This window comes from Colletes latitarsis, chromosome 14 (assembly GCF_051014445.1).
Source record: "Colletes latitarsis isolate SP2378_abdomen chromosome 14, iyColLati1, whole genome shotgun sequence".
NCBI lineage: Eukaryota > Metazoa > Arthropoda > Insecta > Hymenoptera > Colletidae > Colletes > Colletes latitarsis.
In genome coordinates, this window is record NC_135147.1 from 6,237,705 (window position 1) to 6,254,961 (window position 17,257).

General features: G+C 57.3%; 1 protein-coding gene across 1 annotated transcript in view; it reads right to left on the bottom strand.

The window, feature by feature from the left end:
- Nucleotides 1-1,926: 1,926 nt before the first annotated feature.
- The window catches only part of LOC143350221 (uncharacterized), a 66,877-nt gene continuing 51,546 nt past the window's right edge, over nucleotides 1,927-17,257 (bottom strand). The window contains exon 2 of the mRNA XM_076782172.1: nucleotides 1,927-2,591. Within this exon, the coding sequence (XP_076638287.1) occupies nucleotides 1,927-2,591 (665 nt within the window). The remainder of the gene's footprint in view (nucleotides 2,592-17,257) is intronic.

The following is a 17,257-nucleotide window of genomic DNA, read 5'->3' on the forward strand; positions in this document are numbered from 1 at the left end:
TTCATTAACTTATATAAATTTTTCTCAAAATCGTTTGTAGCAAGAGTTCTGAACTTTGTATTTAGTTCGATGTAACCGCGAAGCCATGGGGATTGGGAAAACTGTAATACGCGGTGAACTTCAGTTACGCGAAGGCCGTGACGAATACATTGCTGCAGATTGCGATAGTGTATTACGTAACGCTTCTTATGGTATAGAGTTGCGAGGAGCTTCTCCTGGCGCTTGCCAGGCGGTTTATCATGTGTTGGGCAGAACGGTAGGTCAGTGTGCGCATCATGCAGATGTTGCGGATACTCTAGATCGACTTCCAAAATATACCCCGTCGATGAGTCTAACGCTACGGTCATTACATCTACATCTTTGTTGTTGACCCACTGAAAATTGGCATATGGTAATGGTTGACACATTACCCAGCCGTACAAATTATTTACATCGAAATACATTAAATATGACGACGGTTGCGATGGATCGTGCGATTGCGTGTATTTGTTGTTGGCTCGTGCGCGTCTGTTGGAACATTGACTCAAACCACCACGTATACCACGTTCGATAAATAGGACCATGTCGATATCGGTAAGAAGTTCGAAATTGATACGTGTATGCTTCAGCATGGCATCCCACGTAAAACCAGGCAAAGTATAATAGTGCGCGGGGTCGAGTCCATAACTTGCGATGCAACTATTGCGAAAATTTTCAAAAATATCAGCCAACAGCAAGACATCCGTCATCAGATACAAATCGCTATACTCGCCGAGCGTTTCAATGGAGAACCGCTTCCACACGTTGACAGCGTGTGCGTAGTCGTTTTCGGATACTGTATCGCCAGTTAAGGAACTGTAAAATGAATTGCGTGATGGTAAACATGATTGGTCCAACTTTTCAATACAGTCAATGTACTCGTATGGAAACACCCCTTTTCGCGTCAATAAATCAAAATCTTCCGCAGATAATTTTTGAAACTCGGACCGTGTAATTTCAAGTTTATCTTTACTAAGAAAAGATACCAATTTCTCGAGACTTGTATTTAAAAATTTAAATGAATCGATGAATTGCAATTTTATGCGCTTGCGCGAGTTTGATTCTTCATTCGCGTTTTCAACGTATTTTGTAAATGAAATGTACTTCTCTTTTGTTATCGGCAATACAGTGACATCACCCTCAAATGCTGTGGCTATCTCCTTGATAATAAAATGTGAATCATAACCGGATAAATTGTGAAAGACTATAGGGATGGCAAATGCGTCTTTATAATTTAGATTGTGATTTGAATGTGCAGGACCTCTGTACCGACCGGTTAAGTGGCAATGATCGCGTACTCGCATATCATCTCGCGTAAACGGTGTTTCGCATATATGGCAGTGTGTTGCCGTATTAAAATTTCGTAATTGTTCAGCTGATAAATTTTCCATGGGTACATTGGTCGATAAGATAGATTTTACACGATGTGACAAATCTTGAAGTTGTCTCACAAACCATGATACGCAATCAGGATCGCGACGACATTGAAACGTAGATAACGAGTCGTCGTACGAGCACCGCACATAATATCCCACGCTAAATACTCGATGATGCTGGTACGTGTATCTTGACGCTTCTCGATCAGTATCCGTTTTCTCCAGGATGCATTCCAGATCGGCATACACGATAAACGGAACACGCTCTTTCCTGTTGTAGTTGCTGAAGCTGAGCCACTTACTGCAATCATCATTTGGCAATATGATTGCGCAATCGTTCATCTTCTCACAATCCATGGTGTGAGCTTCCAGCTTCTCATTCGAACTAAAGTAGCGTAAGCATCTGCAATAAGAGGCATAATTTTTATCTAACATAAAATATTTAAAAGATTGATTATATACATACCTATCACAAAAGTATTTCCTGCCATTATGTTTACTCAATTGTGTGCATACGAGGCGAGATAAGTTCTTAATCCATGTGAAATGTCCCAATGTCGTTTGCTCCTTCTAAATACAACAAATTGACATGTCTTTCCATCTTCTTATCGGTGACTCGTATTGGTAACACCTTCTTATTCTCAATGGTATAGACATTGATGGAGATGTTGTTGATATGTTCAAACTTTTTAATTTGGTTCAATGTCATTGGAAATTCAATATCCTGGATATTCAACACTGTTGTATAATGAGGATATGACGATGCGAGAGATACGTGACTTTCGGCTGGATACAGAGCGGCCACCACCGACCACGCAAAACATGCATTGTCCGTCGAGCATACATTGATTACTGCTTTCTTTAGTCGTACCTCTCGCGGTAATTGTATGGCACATCCTGCATGCATTGGCATATATTTATTTACATTAACAATTAAATTCAGTATCCGCGACAGTGCCCACCCACTATCGCGTTCCTGAAATTCGTCTAAGGATGCTAGAATGGGTTCGATGACACGTAAATCATACCATTCGCGTAGGTCAGACAAGCGAAAAAGTTCACAATTTTTCGTGTTAACACTTTTGTTTGCACATTTGTTACCAACAACAAATTCACCATTAAGTATAGTATTTATTTTTACACTATCATGTTTCAGCAGAATGTTTCGCACATAATCGACTACAATATCCCTCGCATCTTCGAGAAAATTGCGAGGTTCTATGTGGTTAGAATTTATCACTGCACCGGTCAATATACGATTAACGAAAGCCGTATCAATTTCACGCCATCTGAGTCTTGCACTATGTCCAGCACCCGCATGTACAAATCGATTGCGTGTCGAATCTTTTAGACTTTCTAATCTAGCGATACGAGCAATCAATGATTGTTTTTCACCGATTGAGAGTCGCAGTCTCTTGATTCGGCTTCGTTCCTCCAACGAATCGAGATAATCGCCAAATCGATGTTCCCATAAATTGTATTCTTCCATCGACCTTAATTGAGCGGCTTGCTCGTACAGCTCCTGCTCTTGATGATCCATACTGTCGTCTTTTATGTTAATGTGTATAGTGATGCATACGATATATTACAAAAAATCACTGTTCCCGATGATGCTTTCGGTGATGCTCGCGATATATTACAGAAATCTGTGTCCGCGAATGCGCTGTTATAGGTTTTGCAGAGGTTGTGTTTTTTGCGCGTGTTCATCCACAAATGTATTGTATACGTTTTTGCACATGTTCAGTGTAATCTAAAACACCTTTTTTTTTTTTTTTTTTTGTCGTGGGGAAAATCTTCGAAAGACTCCCTCCCACCTCCTTGGGGAGAGGTGGGAGGGGTGTGTGGGATTCCCCGCGCCCGTACAACGACAGGCGCGAGACCTACCCACTAAAAACCCCACGGTGACCCTTCGGCACGCTTTGGGAGGATACCGGGAATCGCTCGAAGCATTCTTCCGGTATCCTCCCCGTGCCCGCGATTTCGCGCCCATCCCCCGGGGGGACAATCGGTCCCCCCAGTAGACACACTGTCTCATAGCGGCGGGACGGGGCCACTCCATCCCGCCGCTATCCGTCCCGGGGCCGCGTTTAGTGGCGGCTGCGAGCCCCAACTCGCAACCGCCCGCGACCCCGTTTCCACCTCTCGGCGGCCGGGCGTTCATGGCCGCACCAGACCGCCGAGGGTGCCTCCCCTTGCGTCGGACCGGTAGGGGGAGGCACTCCTACCCCCAACCGGTCCGACCCGGTGCCGCCTGGCGGGAGGAGGGTCCCCTCAGGACCCCCCTCCCAGCCTAGGTCATCCGCCACGCCGAGGCGGCCGCCCGCGACGCCTCGCGACCGGGCGACGACCTCGGGCCACCGCACGAGCGCGAGCTTCAGCCGCTGAAGCTCGCGCTCCCTCCCCGCGGCCTCCTTCTGCAACATTACGTTCTCGCAGAAGGAGGCCACGGCCCTCCACTTCTCCTCGCTGCCGAGCATGGCGCGCACCACGCCCGGCAGCGAGACATCCCGCCCGACGACGCCGACCAGGACACGGCGCTCCCCCTCCCACACGGGGCATACCTCCAGGGTATGATCCGCCATGTCCTGCTCAGCGTCGCAGTGGCAGCAACGCGCCGTCGGCTCCTTCCCTATCCGGCACAGGTATCTTCCGAAGCTGCCATGCCCGAAAAATACCTGTGCCAGCCGGTAGGTGAGGCTGCCATGGCCTCTGTCCAGCCACTCCTTCAGGAGTGGCCGAACAGCCCCGACAGTCCGGTGCCCCGCGGTTGGCAGAGCCAGTCGCTCCTGCCACGCGAGCAACACGGACTGCCGGGCCTGGCGCTTCAAATCGCCCCAAGCAGGTTCCTGCCCGCCCGGGACCGCCCCCACCCCCGCGCGACGGTCGACGCAGTGCCGGTACATCCCCGCTAGAACCGTCGCCGCCTCATGTGACACGGTCCGATACCCGCGGACGACCCTGAGCGCCATGCGCCTCTGCACCCGACGCAGCATAGTCATGCTGCGCCGGGAGGCAGCCAGGTCGTCCGCCCAGACGGGGGCCCCGTATAGGGCCACCGACTGGACCATTGCCACATAGAGGCGACGAACTCGGCCCGCCGGGCCCCCCAGGTTGGGCAGGATCCGGCCCAGAGCCGCAACCATCCTTTCCAACCGAAACAGTGGGACCCGACTTAGCCCCCTGCCAATTCGGCTTTAGAGAGGGACGGTCCACCCTCGATGCCATCGAGCTAGTCCGTTCCCTCTCTCAGGGGGCCACCTCCCAGGGTAGGGTGGTTCTGGCGATATCACTAGATATCGTCAATGCCTTTAACACACTGCCCTGGGAGGCGATTATGGGGGCGCTAGAGTCTCATCGGGTGCCCCCATATCTGAGGAGGATAGTCGGGTCCTACCTGAGCGACAGGTGGATCAGTTGCACCGGCCGGGACGGAATTACGATGCGGAGGGGGGTTGTACGCGGTGTTCCGCAGGGGTCGGTTCTAGGACCCTTGCTATGGAACATCGGGTACGACTCGGTACTGCGGGCCCCCTTGCCTGCTGACGTAGCGCTGGCGTGTTATGCCGATGACACGCTGGTGCTCGTCAGCGGGTCAGATTGGAGAGGGACAGCGCGCGCCGCGGAGGTGACGGTGGCCACCGTCGTCGCCGAAATCCGCAGGCTGGGCCTAGAGGTGGCACCCCAGAAAACGGAGGCCAAGTACTTTCAAAAACTCGGCCCCCGTGGGGTTCCGCCTGCCGGCCTGCGGATCCGAGTTGGGACAGCCTACGTCGTGGTGAAGGCCCATATGAAGTATCTGGGCCTGATCCTCGACAGCCGTTGGCGCTTCGTCGAGCATTTCGACCGCTTGGCCCCCCGTGTGGAGAAGGCGGCTGCCGCGTTAGGCCGCCTTCTTCCGAATATCGGGGGGCCTGATGCTGGAGTCCGCCGCCTCTATGTGGAGGTGGTGCGTTCAATTGCCCTCTACGGGGCCCCAATTTGGGCCCCGCAACTGGATGCCAGCCGGCGCAGCACGGAGATGCTGCGCCGCGTCAACCGTCGGCTGGCAGTCCGGGTGGTAAGAATGTATCGCACCATCTCCCACGAGGCGGCGACTACCCTGGTGTGTCTCCCGCCCTTGGAGCTCCTAGCCTGGAGAAACCAATTGGTTTTCCGGCATTCCAGGGAGCTTCAGGAGGCTGGGAGGCCGCCAGAGGAGAGGAGGCAAGCGGTCGAAGCGACGAGGCGCCATGCCCAACGGACCGTTTTGTTTGTGTGGTTCCACCAACTAATTCAGGCTGGTGGAGCCACACAACGGTCCGTTGGTGCAGTCCTGCCACATTGGCAAGAGTGGCAGGACAAACCGGTTAGGCTGTCCTACAGGATGACACAGGTGCTCACCGGGCATGGTTGCTTTGGTGAGTACCTGTGTCGAATCGGGAAGGAAGCGACGGCGGTGTGCCACCACTGTGGGGACCCTCAGGACACGGTGCAGCACACGCTGGCAGCTTGCCCAGCGTGGGCAGACGAGCGCCGTGTCCTGCAACAGGAAGTTGGGAGGAACCTCTCGCTGGCCACAGTAGTTGGCAAGATGGTGGCCAGCGAGAGGACATGGCAAGTGGTGGCCTCCTTCTGTGAGGTAGTTATGTCACAGAAGGAGGCCGCCGAGCGGGGGCGCGAGCAGGCCGCGCATCCCGCACGAAGACGGAGGGCTCGGAGAGGGGCCAGGACGAGGCGGCCTTCGCCTCCTGGCACCCACCAATAGCTCCTAAAGAGGTGGGGGGCCTGTCAACTTTCACCTGCGGCCACCACGTCGATGGCCGGGGCATGGACGGGCCGCCTGAGGGGGCTGCAGGTGCTCGGCGCTAGGGGCCGAGCACCGAAGGCAGCCCCGGGACCGCGGGCGTCAGGTGACCTGGCGTCTGCGGCGGAGATATCAGGGGGGGAGGGACACGTGGTCGTTCCCCCCGGGATGAGCCTCGACAGGCAAGGTGCGGCGGGGGACTCTGTGATGTCTCACTAGAGTTCCCAGTCCCTCGCCGCAGTGCCCGAGGACGGTCACTGTGGGGTTTTAGCCGGTAGGAGTACGGCACTACCCCGAGGCCCTCCTCTACTCAAGGGCCTCGGGGTGTCCATGAGGATTTCCCCACGCAAAAAAAAAAAAAAAAAGGTATGTAGTAAGGAAGCAGTATGCTAGTAAGCATGCAGTAAGCAAGTAACGAACAAGTAAGCTAGTAAGTAACCAGCAAGCCAGTAAGAAAGCAGTGAGCGAGTAAGCAAGCAGTAAGCTAGTAAACAAGCAGTGAGCTGGTAAGAAAGCAGTATACTAGTAAGCAAGCGTTAAGCTAGAAGGCAAGCAGCAATCTAGTAAGCAAGCGGTAAGCTAGAAAGCAAGCAGTGTGCTAGTAAGAGAGCAGGGAGCTAGTAAGCAAGCAGTAAGCTAGTAAGCAAGCAGTGAGCTGGTAAGAAAGTAGTTAGCTGTTGAGCAAGTTGTAAGCTAGTAAGCAAGCGGTAATCTAGTACGCAAGCTGTGAGCTAGTAAGCGTGCTGGGAGCTAGTAAGCTAGCAGGAAGCTAGTAGGAAACAAGTAAGGTAGTAAGCAATCAGCAGGCTAATAAGGTAGCATTTAACTAGTAAGAGAGCTGTATGGTAGAAGGCAGGCACTAAGCTAGTAAGCAAGCAGTAAGCTTGAAAGCATGCAGCAGGATAGAAAGCACGCAGTGAGCTTGTAAGCGAGCAGGGATATAGTAAGGTAGCAGCCTGCAAGAAAGCAAGCAGTAAGCTAGTAAACAACCTGTAAGCTAGTAAGCAAGCGGCGAGCAAGTAAGCGAGGAGGAAGCTACTATGGAAGCACTATGCTAGTAAGCAAGCAGTAAGCTAGAAAGCAAGCAGCAGGCTAGTAAGAAAGCACTCAGCTCGTGAGCAAGGCGTAAACTAGTAAGAAACGATTAAGATTTAAACAAGCGGCAGGCTAGTAAAAAAGCAATTAGCAAGATAGATTGCAGTAAGCTAGTAAGCAGCAAGTAGGATAGTAAGCAAGCAGCTGTCCAGTAAGAAAGCGATTAGCTAGTAAGGTAGCGGTTAACTTATAAGCATGCAGTAAGCTAGTAAGGAAGCAGTAAGCTGGAAAGAAAGCTGTAAGCTAGTAAGGAAGCAGTTAGGTAGTAACCAAGCAGCTATCTAGTAAGCATGCGGTAAGCTTGTAAGAAGCCCCTCAGGGGCTGCCAGCCTTTCAGCTGCAGTACGGGCTTAACGAACCCGGGGTACCCGAGTCATACACACACCGTAAGCCTCCTGTTGGTCGTCACAACGACCCATTCACAATTCCCTATTGGTTTTGTGAATGGTACGTGACGGCAGGAGGAACGGGGGTCTTGGCTTAACCGCCTGGGCCACGAGTATGGCGACTCTATAAAATCGCCCTCCAATCCTAAGTTATGGTGCGCGGCGATGGGATGCATGGTTGGGGGAGAAGGCCCAATCCCAAGCGACCACCTCCGGGGAACCTGCCGAACCCCCGGAGTATTAGACTTACCCGGGTAAGGCGGCTCTGCCCGGGTGGACCTTTATTTCCGACCATCTCGTGGGATTATTATGGACACAGAAAATAAAATGGGGATGGGGCGGGTTTTGTCGGTTGGGGAGGACGGAGACGGGGTTGGGGTTAGGGTGGCGGCGCTCGCGCCCCACTCAGCGCCAGGTCCGGCTTCGTGGTGGGTGGAGGAGGACGACGAGACGGCGTCGGTCTCGTCCTTCTCCTCCAGCACGAGCCACATAGGCTCTAAGAGGAAGAGGACGGGGCAGGCCGTCGTCGAGGTGGGCGGGGCGATGAGCCCGTCGGTGAGGCGGGTGGAGAAAGTCGCCGCTGCCTGCGCCTTTAAGGGGCAGAAAAGCGGTGGCGCGGAGGCCCTGAAGGCCGCGGCGGAGGAAATGAGGGAGGCGGCGCGGGAGCTCAGAGGGCGGAACGCCCGTCTGCAGCTCCTGTTGGAGGAGGAGCGACAGGGGAGGAGGAGGGCAGAGGCGCTGTGGAACAGCGCGGCCCTCCCTCCCATCCTCCCTCCTCCTCCACCGCCGCGACCCTCGGCGGAGGTAAATAAGCGGAGTGCGGCGGCAGTGGTGCGGGGCACCGCGGGCCCCTCCACCCGCACTCCGCCCGTGAAGAAGTCCCCGTCCTCCTCAGAAGACGATCTTCTGAGGAGGATTGGGGACATGATTGATGGCAAGCTGGCCGCCTTCCGGGAGGAGCTCCTCGCCGGAAGAGCGGTCAGCAGGAAGGAGGTGCCTCCCCGACCTGTTCCGGTACAGTTGGGGAAGGCAAAGAAGGGCGGAGTGAAGGCTCCGCCCAGCGTTGCGGCACCAGGGCCCCGGGTCGCGACCCCCAAGGGGGGTGGTGTACCCGTGGTCGCGGTGGTCGCGTCCTCCACAGCACCCTCCCAAGGGGGGGTGGCGTGGAGTGAGGTGGTGGGGCGGAAGGCGAAGCGGGCGGCGAGGAAGGCCTCGCAACCGCAGCCTCCGCCTCCGCCGGCGGCGGCCAAGGTAAAGGCCGCGAAGGTCGGGAAGGCACGACCAGGTCGTCCCCCAAAAACGGCAGCTGTGACGCTGACCGTTGCGCAGGGGGGCGACCTGACCCTCGCGGAGGCGATGCGGCTCGCCAGGGAGAATATCTCCCTGGAAGAGCTGGGCATCGCCTCCGTGAGGGCGAAGAGGGCCGTGACCGGGGGTCTCTTGCTGGAGATCCCCGGTGCAGAAGGCGGCGCGAAGGCGGATCGTCTCGCCCAGAGGCTCCGGGAGCAGCTGGGCGAGCGAGGTGTCCGGGTCGCCCGGCCCACGAAACGCACGGAGATGCGCGTTTGTTGGCTGGACGACTCGGTCAGCGCACAGGATGTGTCCCGTGCCCTTGCGAGGGCGGGGGACTGTCCTGTGGAGGACCTGCGGATCGGAGAGATCCGCAGGTCGCCCTCCGGTCTCGGGTCGGTGTGGGCCCGGTGCCCCCTCTCCGCCGCCCGTAAGGTGGCGGAATCCGGGAGGATGTTGGTGGGGTGGGTTTCGGCGCGAGTGGAAATCCTCGCGCCGCGCCCGCTCCAGTGTCGCCGCTGCCTCGAATTGGGGCACGTGAGGCAGTGGTGCACCTCGCCGGTGGACCGCAGCGGTCAGTGTTACCGCTGCGGTGCCAAAGAGCACCGTGCGAGCCAGTGCTCGGCGGCCCCCCACTGCCCGCTGTGTGCGGACATGGGGAGGCCAGCCGATCACAGGGTGGGGAGCAAGAAGTGCTCCCCCCCCTCCCGGAAGGAGAGGAAGAGGCGGGCTGCACCGGCTCCGGTGCCGAGGGCGGTGGCATCGTCCTCCATGGAGGTGGACGGTGCTACGGGGACGGACGGCCGGGAGGAGGCTGGCGCGGCCATTAATTAATGCCGCCCCGCCTCCTCCTCCAGGCCAACCTCAACCACTGCCGCGCGGCACAGGACTTGATGTCCCAAGTCCTCGCGGAGTGGGGGGTTGGCCTGGCGGTCGCCGCCGAGCCGTACCGCGTCCCTGATCACCCTCATTGGGTGGACGACGCGGACGGCTTGGTGGCGACGGTATGGGGAGGGGGCGACGGGTCCCCACCGTTCTCCTTGTTGGAGCGCGGTCGGGGATTCGTCGCCGTGGACTGGGGGGGAGTCGCTGTGGTGGGGTGCTACATTTCGCCCCGTAGCGGTCACGCTGCGTTCGAGCTGTACTTGGCCGAGGCCGCGGCATGCGTGCAGCGCTGCGCGGCCCGGCCGGTGCTGGTCCTGGGGGATTTTAATGCCAAGTCGGTGGCTTGGGGGTCCCCCAGGACCTCCGTTCGCGGCGGGATCCTGGGCGATTGGGCGGCGGGGCTCGACATCCGGGTATTGAACCGGGGGTCGGAGCACACATGCGTGCGGCGATATGGGGGGTCCATCGTGGATGTTGGATTCGCGACCCCCAACGCCGTGCGCATGGTGTCGGGTTGGCACGTGGTCGGGGGGGGATGAGACATTCTCCGATCACCGGTACATCCGGATGGAGGTCTCTGCCGCCGCGAGTGCATCCCGACACGGCCGCCTGCGTGGCACCCCACCACGCCGCTGGGCGCTTCGGCGCCTGGACAAGGACGCCCTGATGGCAGCTGCCCTCGCTGCAACTTGGCCGCAGGGAGCGGCCGAGTTGCCGAGCATAGAGGAGGAGGTCGCCCGGCTCGGAGCATTGGTCGCGGGTATTTGCGACGCGGCGATGCCTCGGGTCGGGCGGGCTTCTCCTCGCCGGGCGGTGTACTGGTGGTCGGACGCGATCGCGGAGTTGCGAGTCGCGACTGTCCGCGCCCGACGCCAGTACACCCGCACGCGCCATCGTCAACGTACAGGCGACGGCGTGGTGCGAGCGAGGGCAGCTGATGACCTGTATGGAGCATACCGCGTGGCGCGGGTTGCTCTGCAGGTCGCCATCAAACGGGCCAAGACCCAGGCATGGAAGGAGCTCCTCCAGACCCTTGATGACGATCCATGGGGGCGCCCATATAAGGTGGTGCTGAATAAGCTCCGCCCGTGGGCACCCCCCGTCACCGAGGGTCTTGACCCCCGGCTGCTGGAGGACGTGGTCAATACACTCTTCCCAATTGGGGAGAGGGGACCGCGTCCTCCGGCGGCGGCGGCTGTCCCAGTGGAGTGGACGGCCGAGCTGGGGTCACGCAGGGGGAGCTGGCAGCGGCCATCAGACGGCTCGGGGTTCGTAACACGACCCCGCGTCCGGATGGTGTGCCCGGCCGGGTTTGGGTCTTGACCCAGGGCGTCCTTGGGGCCGACCTCAGGCGGTTGTTCGACCGCTGCCTGAGGGACGGGCGATTCCCCCCCCAGTTGGAAGGTGGCGAGGATGGTCCTCCTCCGGAAGGAGGGTCGGCCCGCGGAGTCTCCCTCCGCATACCGGCCCATTTGTCTCCTTGACGAGGTGGGCAAGCTCTTCGAGCGTGTGATTGCTGCCCGCCTCGTCGAGCACCTGTCGCGGGGTGATCCCGGTCTGGCCGACCGCCAGTTCGGTTTCCGGGGGGGCCGATCGACTATCGACGCGATAGGTCGTGTGAGGGCCCTCTCGGAGGCGGCCGTCTCCCGGGGAGGGGTGGCATTGGCAATATCCTTGGATATTGCCAATGCCTTTAACACCCTCCCCTGGGAAGAGATAAGGAGGGGACTCGAATATCATCGAGTCCCCCCTTGTCTCAAGGCGGTCGTCGGGGATTATCTCCGCGGCAGGTGGATCGAGTATCCGGGCCGGGATGGTGATATGCGGAGGGAGGTGTACTGCGGTGTTCCGCAGGGGTCGGTCCTCGGGCCACTCCTGTGGAACATCGCGTACGACTCGGTGTTGCGGGCCGGCCTCCCCGACGGCGTCAGCACGGTGTGTTATGCGGATGACACACTGGTGCTGGCCGTCGGGGCGCACTGGAGGAGGGCCATGCGTCGCGCGGAGGAGGGGTCGCAACGCGTCGTCGACCGGATCAGGGGGATGGGGATGACGGTGGCGGTCCATAAGACCGAGGTGATTGCGTTTCATTCACCTCGGCAGGATCCGCCACCCCCTCTGATCCGGGTGGGTGGGGCTGACATCGAGGTGAAGCCCCAGATCAGGTATCTAGGGCTGATCCTCGATAGCCACTGGCGTTTCGAGGAGCATTTCCGCTGCCTGGTCCCCCGGTTGGAAAGGATGGTTGCGGCTCTGGGCCGGATCCTGCCCAACCTGGGGGGCCCGGCGGGCCGAGTTCGTCGCCTCTATGTGGCAATGGTCCAGTCGGTGGCCCTATACGGGGCCCCCGTCTGGGCGGACGACCTGGCTGCCTCCCGGCGCAGCATGACTATGCTGCGTCGGGTGCAGAGGCGCATGGCGCTCAGGGTCGTCCGCGGGTATCGGACCGTGTCACATGAGGCGGCGACGGTTCTAGCGGGGATGTACCGGCACTGCGTCGACCGTCGCGCGGGGGTGGGGGCGGTCCCGGGCGGGCAGGAACCTGCTTGGGGCGATTTGAAGCGCCAGGCCCGGCAGTCCGTGTTGCTCGCGTGGCAGGAGCGACTGGCTCTGCCAACCGCGGGGCACCGGACTGTCGGGGCTGTTCGGCCACTCCTGAAGGAGTGGCTGGACAGAGGCCATGGCAGCCTCACCTACCGGCTGGCACAGGTATTTTTCGGGCATGGCAGCTTCGGAAGATACCTGTGCCGGATAGGGAAGGAGCCGACGGCGCGTTGCTGCCACTGCGACGCTGAGCAGGACATGGCGGATCATACCCTGGAGGTATGCCCCGTGTGGGAGGGGGAGCGCCGTGTCCTGGTCGGCGTCGTCGGGCGGGATGTCTCGCTGCCGGGCGTGGTGCGCGCCATGCTCGGCAGCGAGGAGAAGTGGAGGGCCGTGGCCTCCTTCTGCGAGAACGTAATGTTGCAGAAGGAGGCCGCGGGGAGGGAGCGCGAGCTTCAGCGGCTGAAGCTCGCGCTCGTGCGGTGGCCCGAGGTCGTCGCCCGGTCGCGAGGCGTCGCGGGCGGCCGCCTCGGCGTGGCGGATGACCTAGGCTGGGAGGGGGGTCCTGAGGGGACCCTCCTCCCGCCAGGCGGCGCCGGGTCGGACCGGTTGGGGGTAGGAGTGCCTCCCCCTACCGGTCCGACGCTAGGGGAGGCACCCTCGGCGGTCTGGTGCGGCCATGAACGCCCGGCCGCCGAGGGGTGGAAACGGGGTCGCGGGCGGTTGCGAGTTGGGGCTCGCAGCCGCCACTAAACGCGGCCCCGGGACGGATAGCGGCGGGATGGAGTGGCCCCGTCCCGCCGCTATGAGGCAGTGTGTCTACTGGGGGGACCGATTGTCCCCCCGGGGGATGGGCGCGAAAGCGCGGGCACGGGGAGGATACCGGAAGGATGCTTCGAGCGATTCCCGGTATCCTCCCAAAGCGTGCCGAAGGGTCACCGTGGGGTTTTTAGTGGGTAGGTCCCGCGCCTGTCGTACGGGCGCGGGGAATCCCACCTCTCCCCAAGGAGGTGGGAGGGAGTCTTTCGAAGATTTTCCCCACGACAAAAAAAAAAAAAAAAAAAAAAAAGTGTGCTGGTGAGAAAGAAGTTAGTTAGTAAGCAAGCAGTAAGATACAAAGCAAGCAGCAGGCAAGTAAACACGCAGTTAGCAGTTACGCAATCTTTAAGCTAGTAAGCAAGCGGTTGTCTAGTAAGCAAGCAGTGAGATAGTAAGCGAGCAGCTAGGTAGTAAGAAAGCAGTAACCTAGTAAGCAAGCAGGAAGCTTAGTAAGGAGGTAGTATGTTAGTAAGGAAGCAGTAAGCTTGTAGGCATGCAGTGCGCTAATTAGCGAGCAGGAAGATAGAAAGGGAGCAGTAATCTAGAAAGCAACCAGGATGCTAGTAAGCAAGCAGTAAGCTAGTAAGCCATCAGTATGCTAGAAAGCAAACAGTAATGTAGTAAGCATGCAGAAAGCTAGTGGGCAAACAATGAGCCAGTAAGCGAGGAGGTAGCTAGTAAGGAAGCAGTATGCTAGTAAGCAAGAAGCAAGCTAGTTTGCGAGCAGGGAGCCAGTAAGAAAGTAGTATGCCAGTAAGTAAGCAGTAAGATGGTATGAAAGCAATTATCTTGTCAGCAAGCTGTAATCTAGTATGCGAGCAGTGTTCTTGTAAGCAAGGAGGAAGCTAGTAAGCAAGCAGTAAGCGAGGAAACTAGCAGTAAGCTAGTAAGCAAGCAGTAAGCTAGTAAACGTGCAGTGATCTAGTAAGAAAGCAGCATCCTAATAAGCATGCTGTAAGCTACTAGGCAAGCAGCAAGCTAGGAAGCAAGCAGTAAGATTGTAAGCAAGCAGGAAGCTAGTAAGGAAGCACTAAGCTAGAATGCAAGCAGCAAGCTAGAATGCAAGCAGTAGGATTGTAAGCAAGCTGCAAGTTAGTAACAAAGCAGTAAGTTTGTTGCAAAGCAGTAAGCTATTAAGCAAGGAGAGAGCTAGTAAGCAAGCAGCAAGCCAGTAAGCAAGCAGCAAGTTCGTAAGCACGCAGTAAGCTGGCAAGCGAGCAGGATGCTTGTAAGGAAGCAGTAAGCTAGAATACATGCAGCAGGCTAGTATGAAAGCAGTTGGATATTGAACACGCAGTATGCTGGTATGCAAGCAGTAAGCTAGCAAGCGAGCAGGAAGCTTGTAAGGAAGCAGCATGCTAGTAAGCAACCAGTAAGCTAGCAAGCAAGGAGCAGGCTAGCAAGAAAGCAGTTAGCTAGTGAGCAAGCAGTAAACTAGTAAGGAACCAGTAAATTTGTAAGCAAGCAATAACCTGGTAGGAAAGCAGTTATCTAGTAAGCAAGTAGTAAGCTATTAAGCAGGCAGTAAGCTAGTAATCAAGCAGTGAGCTAGTATTCCAGGAGGGTGCTAGTAAGGTAGCAGTATGCCAGTAAGCAAGCAGTAAGGTAGATAGCAAGCAGCAAGCGAGTAAGCTAGCAGCAAGCTGGTAAGCATGCAGTAAGCTTGTAAGCGTGCAGGAAGCTAGTAAGGAAGCAGTAAGCTAGTAAGCAAGAAGCAAGCTAGTTTGCGAGCAGAGAGCCAGTAAGAAAGTAGTATGCCAGTAAGTAAGCAGTAAGCTAGAAAGCATACGGCAGGCTAGTGAGAAAGCAATTAGCTAGTAAGCAAGCAGTAAGCTAATAAGCAAGCAGTGAGCCAGTAAGCAAGCAGTAAGCTAGTAAGCAAGCAGTAAGCTAGTAAGCAAGCAGTAAGCTTGTATGCAAGCAGCAAGCTAGTGAGCATGCAGTAAGATAGAAGTCATGCAGCATGCTAGTAAGGAAGAAATTAGCTAGTAAGGAAGCTGTAGGATAGTAAGCAAGCAGTAAGCTAGTAAGGAAACAGTATGCTAGTAAGCAACAAGTAAGCTAGTAAGCAAGCTGGAGGCTAGCATAATAGCAATTAGCCAGTCTTAAAGCAGGGTGCTAGTAAGCAAGCAGTAAGCTAGGTAGCAAGCAGCAAGCTAGTAAGGACGCAGTGAACTAGTAAACAAACGGTAAGATTGTAGGCATGCAATTAGCCTGTAAGCAGGCAGCAGGTTAGTCAGGAAGCAGTGAACTAGTAAGAAAGCAGTATGCTAGTAAGCAAGCAGTTAGCTATTAAGCAAGCAGAAAGCCAGAGAGCTAGCAGTGAGCTAGTTAGCTGGCATGAAGCTAGTAGGGAAGCAGTAAGCTAGTAAGCAAGCGGTAAGATAGTGAGCAAGCAGTTAGCCTGTAAGCAGGCAGCATGTTACTTGCCTCCATGCCCTGGGCCAGGCCTCCCAGAAGACAGGACGCGGCGTATTGGTGGTCGCCGCACATCGAGTATTGTAACGCTCGGTGTGCGCGCGCCCGCCGTAGATACACCCGCGCTAGACGTCACGTCGTCGACACCCGACCGCGGAGCAGATGGCGCGCATATACGAGGAGTTCGCCATGGTGCGGCGGACCCTCCAGCGCGCCATCGGAGACGCCAAGGGCGGTTATGGAAGGACCTCCTCGGGGAGCTGAACAGAGATCCGTGGGAGCGCCCGTATAAGCTTGTTTTGGGCAAGCTTCGTCCACGGGCGCCCCCGCTGACGAAGAGTTTCGACCTCCAGTTTTTAGAGGAGGTGGTATCAAACCTTTTCCCGGGGTCTAACCGGGTCGGGGTACAACCTCCTCGAGAACCCTGGGACCCTACCATCTGGTCCCAGGAACTGGAGGTCACCCCCGAGGAGATGGGCCGGGCCGTTCGTCGGGTGAGTGCTCGGAGGGTTGCTCCGGGTCCCGACGGCGTGCGTGGCCAGGTGTTGGCCTGTGCCCTTGGCGTCTTGAGCCCGTGGTTCGGGAGGCTGCTCAGCGGTTGCCTCCGCGGAGGAGTATTCCCTTCGCCTTGTATGGCGGCGCGGCTGGTCCTTCTCCAGAAGGCAGGAAGGCCCGCAGGTACGCCCTCCGAGTACCGGCCGGTGTGTTTGTTGGATGAGGCGGGCAAGCTCTTTGAACGTATAGTGGCTGCCCGCCTCACCAACCACCTGTCCACAGTAGGACCCGACTTGGCCCCCAGCCAATTCGACTTTAGAGAAGGACAGTCCACGCTCGATGCCATAGAGTTGGTCCGTTCCCTCTCTCAGGGGGCCACATCCCAGGGTAGAGTGGTTCTGGCGATATCGCTAGATATCGTCAATGCCTTTAACACTTTACTCTGGGAGGCTATTATGGGGGCGCTAGATTTCCATCGTGTGCCCCCATACCTGAAGAGGGTAGTTGGGTCCTACCTGAGCGACAGGTGGATCAGTTGCACCGGCCGGGACGGAGTTACGATGCGGAGGAGGGTCGTACGCGGTGTTCCGCAGGGGTCAGTTTTGGGGCCCCTGCTGTGGAATATTGGGTACGACTCGGTACTGCGGGCTCCTCTGCCCACTGACGTAGTGCTGGCATGTTATGCCGATGACACGCTGGTGCTCGTCAACGGGTCAGACTGGAGAGGGACAGCGCGCGCCGCGGAGATGGCGGTGGCCACAGTCGTCGCCGAAATCCGCAGGCTGGGTCTAGCGGTGGCGCCCCAGAAAACGGAGGCCATGTTCTTTCAGAGACTTGGCCCCCGAGGGGTGCCACCGGCCGGCCTGCGGATCCGAGTTGGGACAGCCTACGTCGAGGTGAAGGCCCATATGAAATACCAGGGCCTGATCCTCGACAGCCGGTGGCGCATCGTCGAGCATTTCGACCGCTTGGCCCCCCGTGTGGAGAAGGCGGCTGCCACGTTAGGCCGCCTTCTTCCGAATATCGGGGGGCTTGATGTTGGAGTCCGCCGCATTTATGTGGAGGTGGTGCGTTCAATTGCCCTCTACGGGGCCCCAATCTGGGCCTCGCAACTGGATCCCAGCCGGCGCAGCATCTCCGTGCTGCGT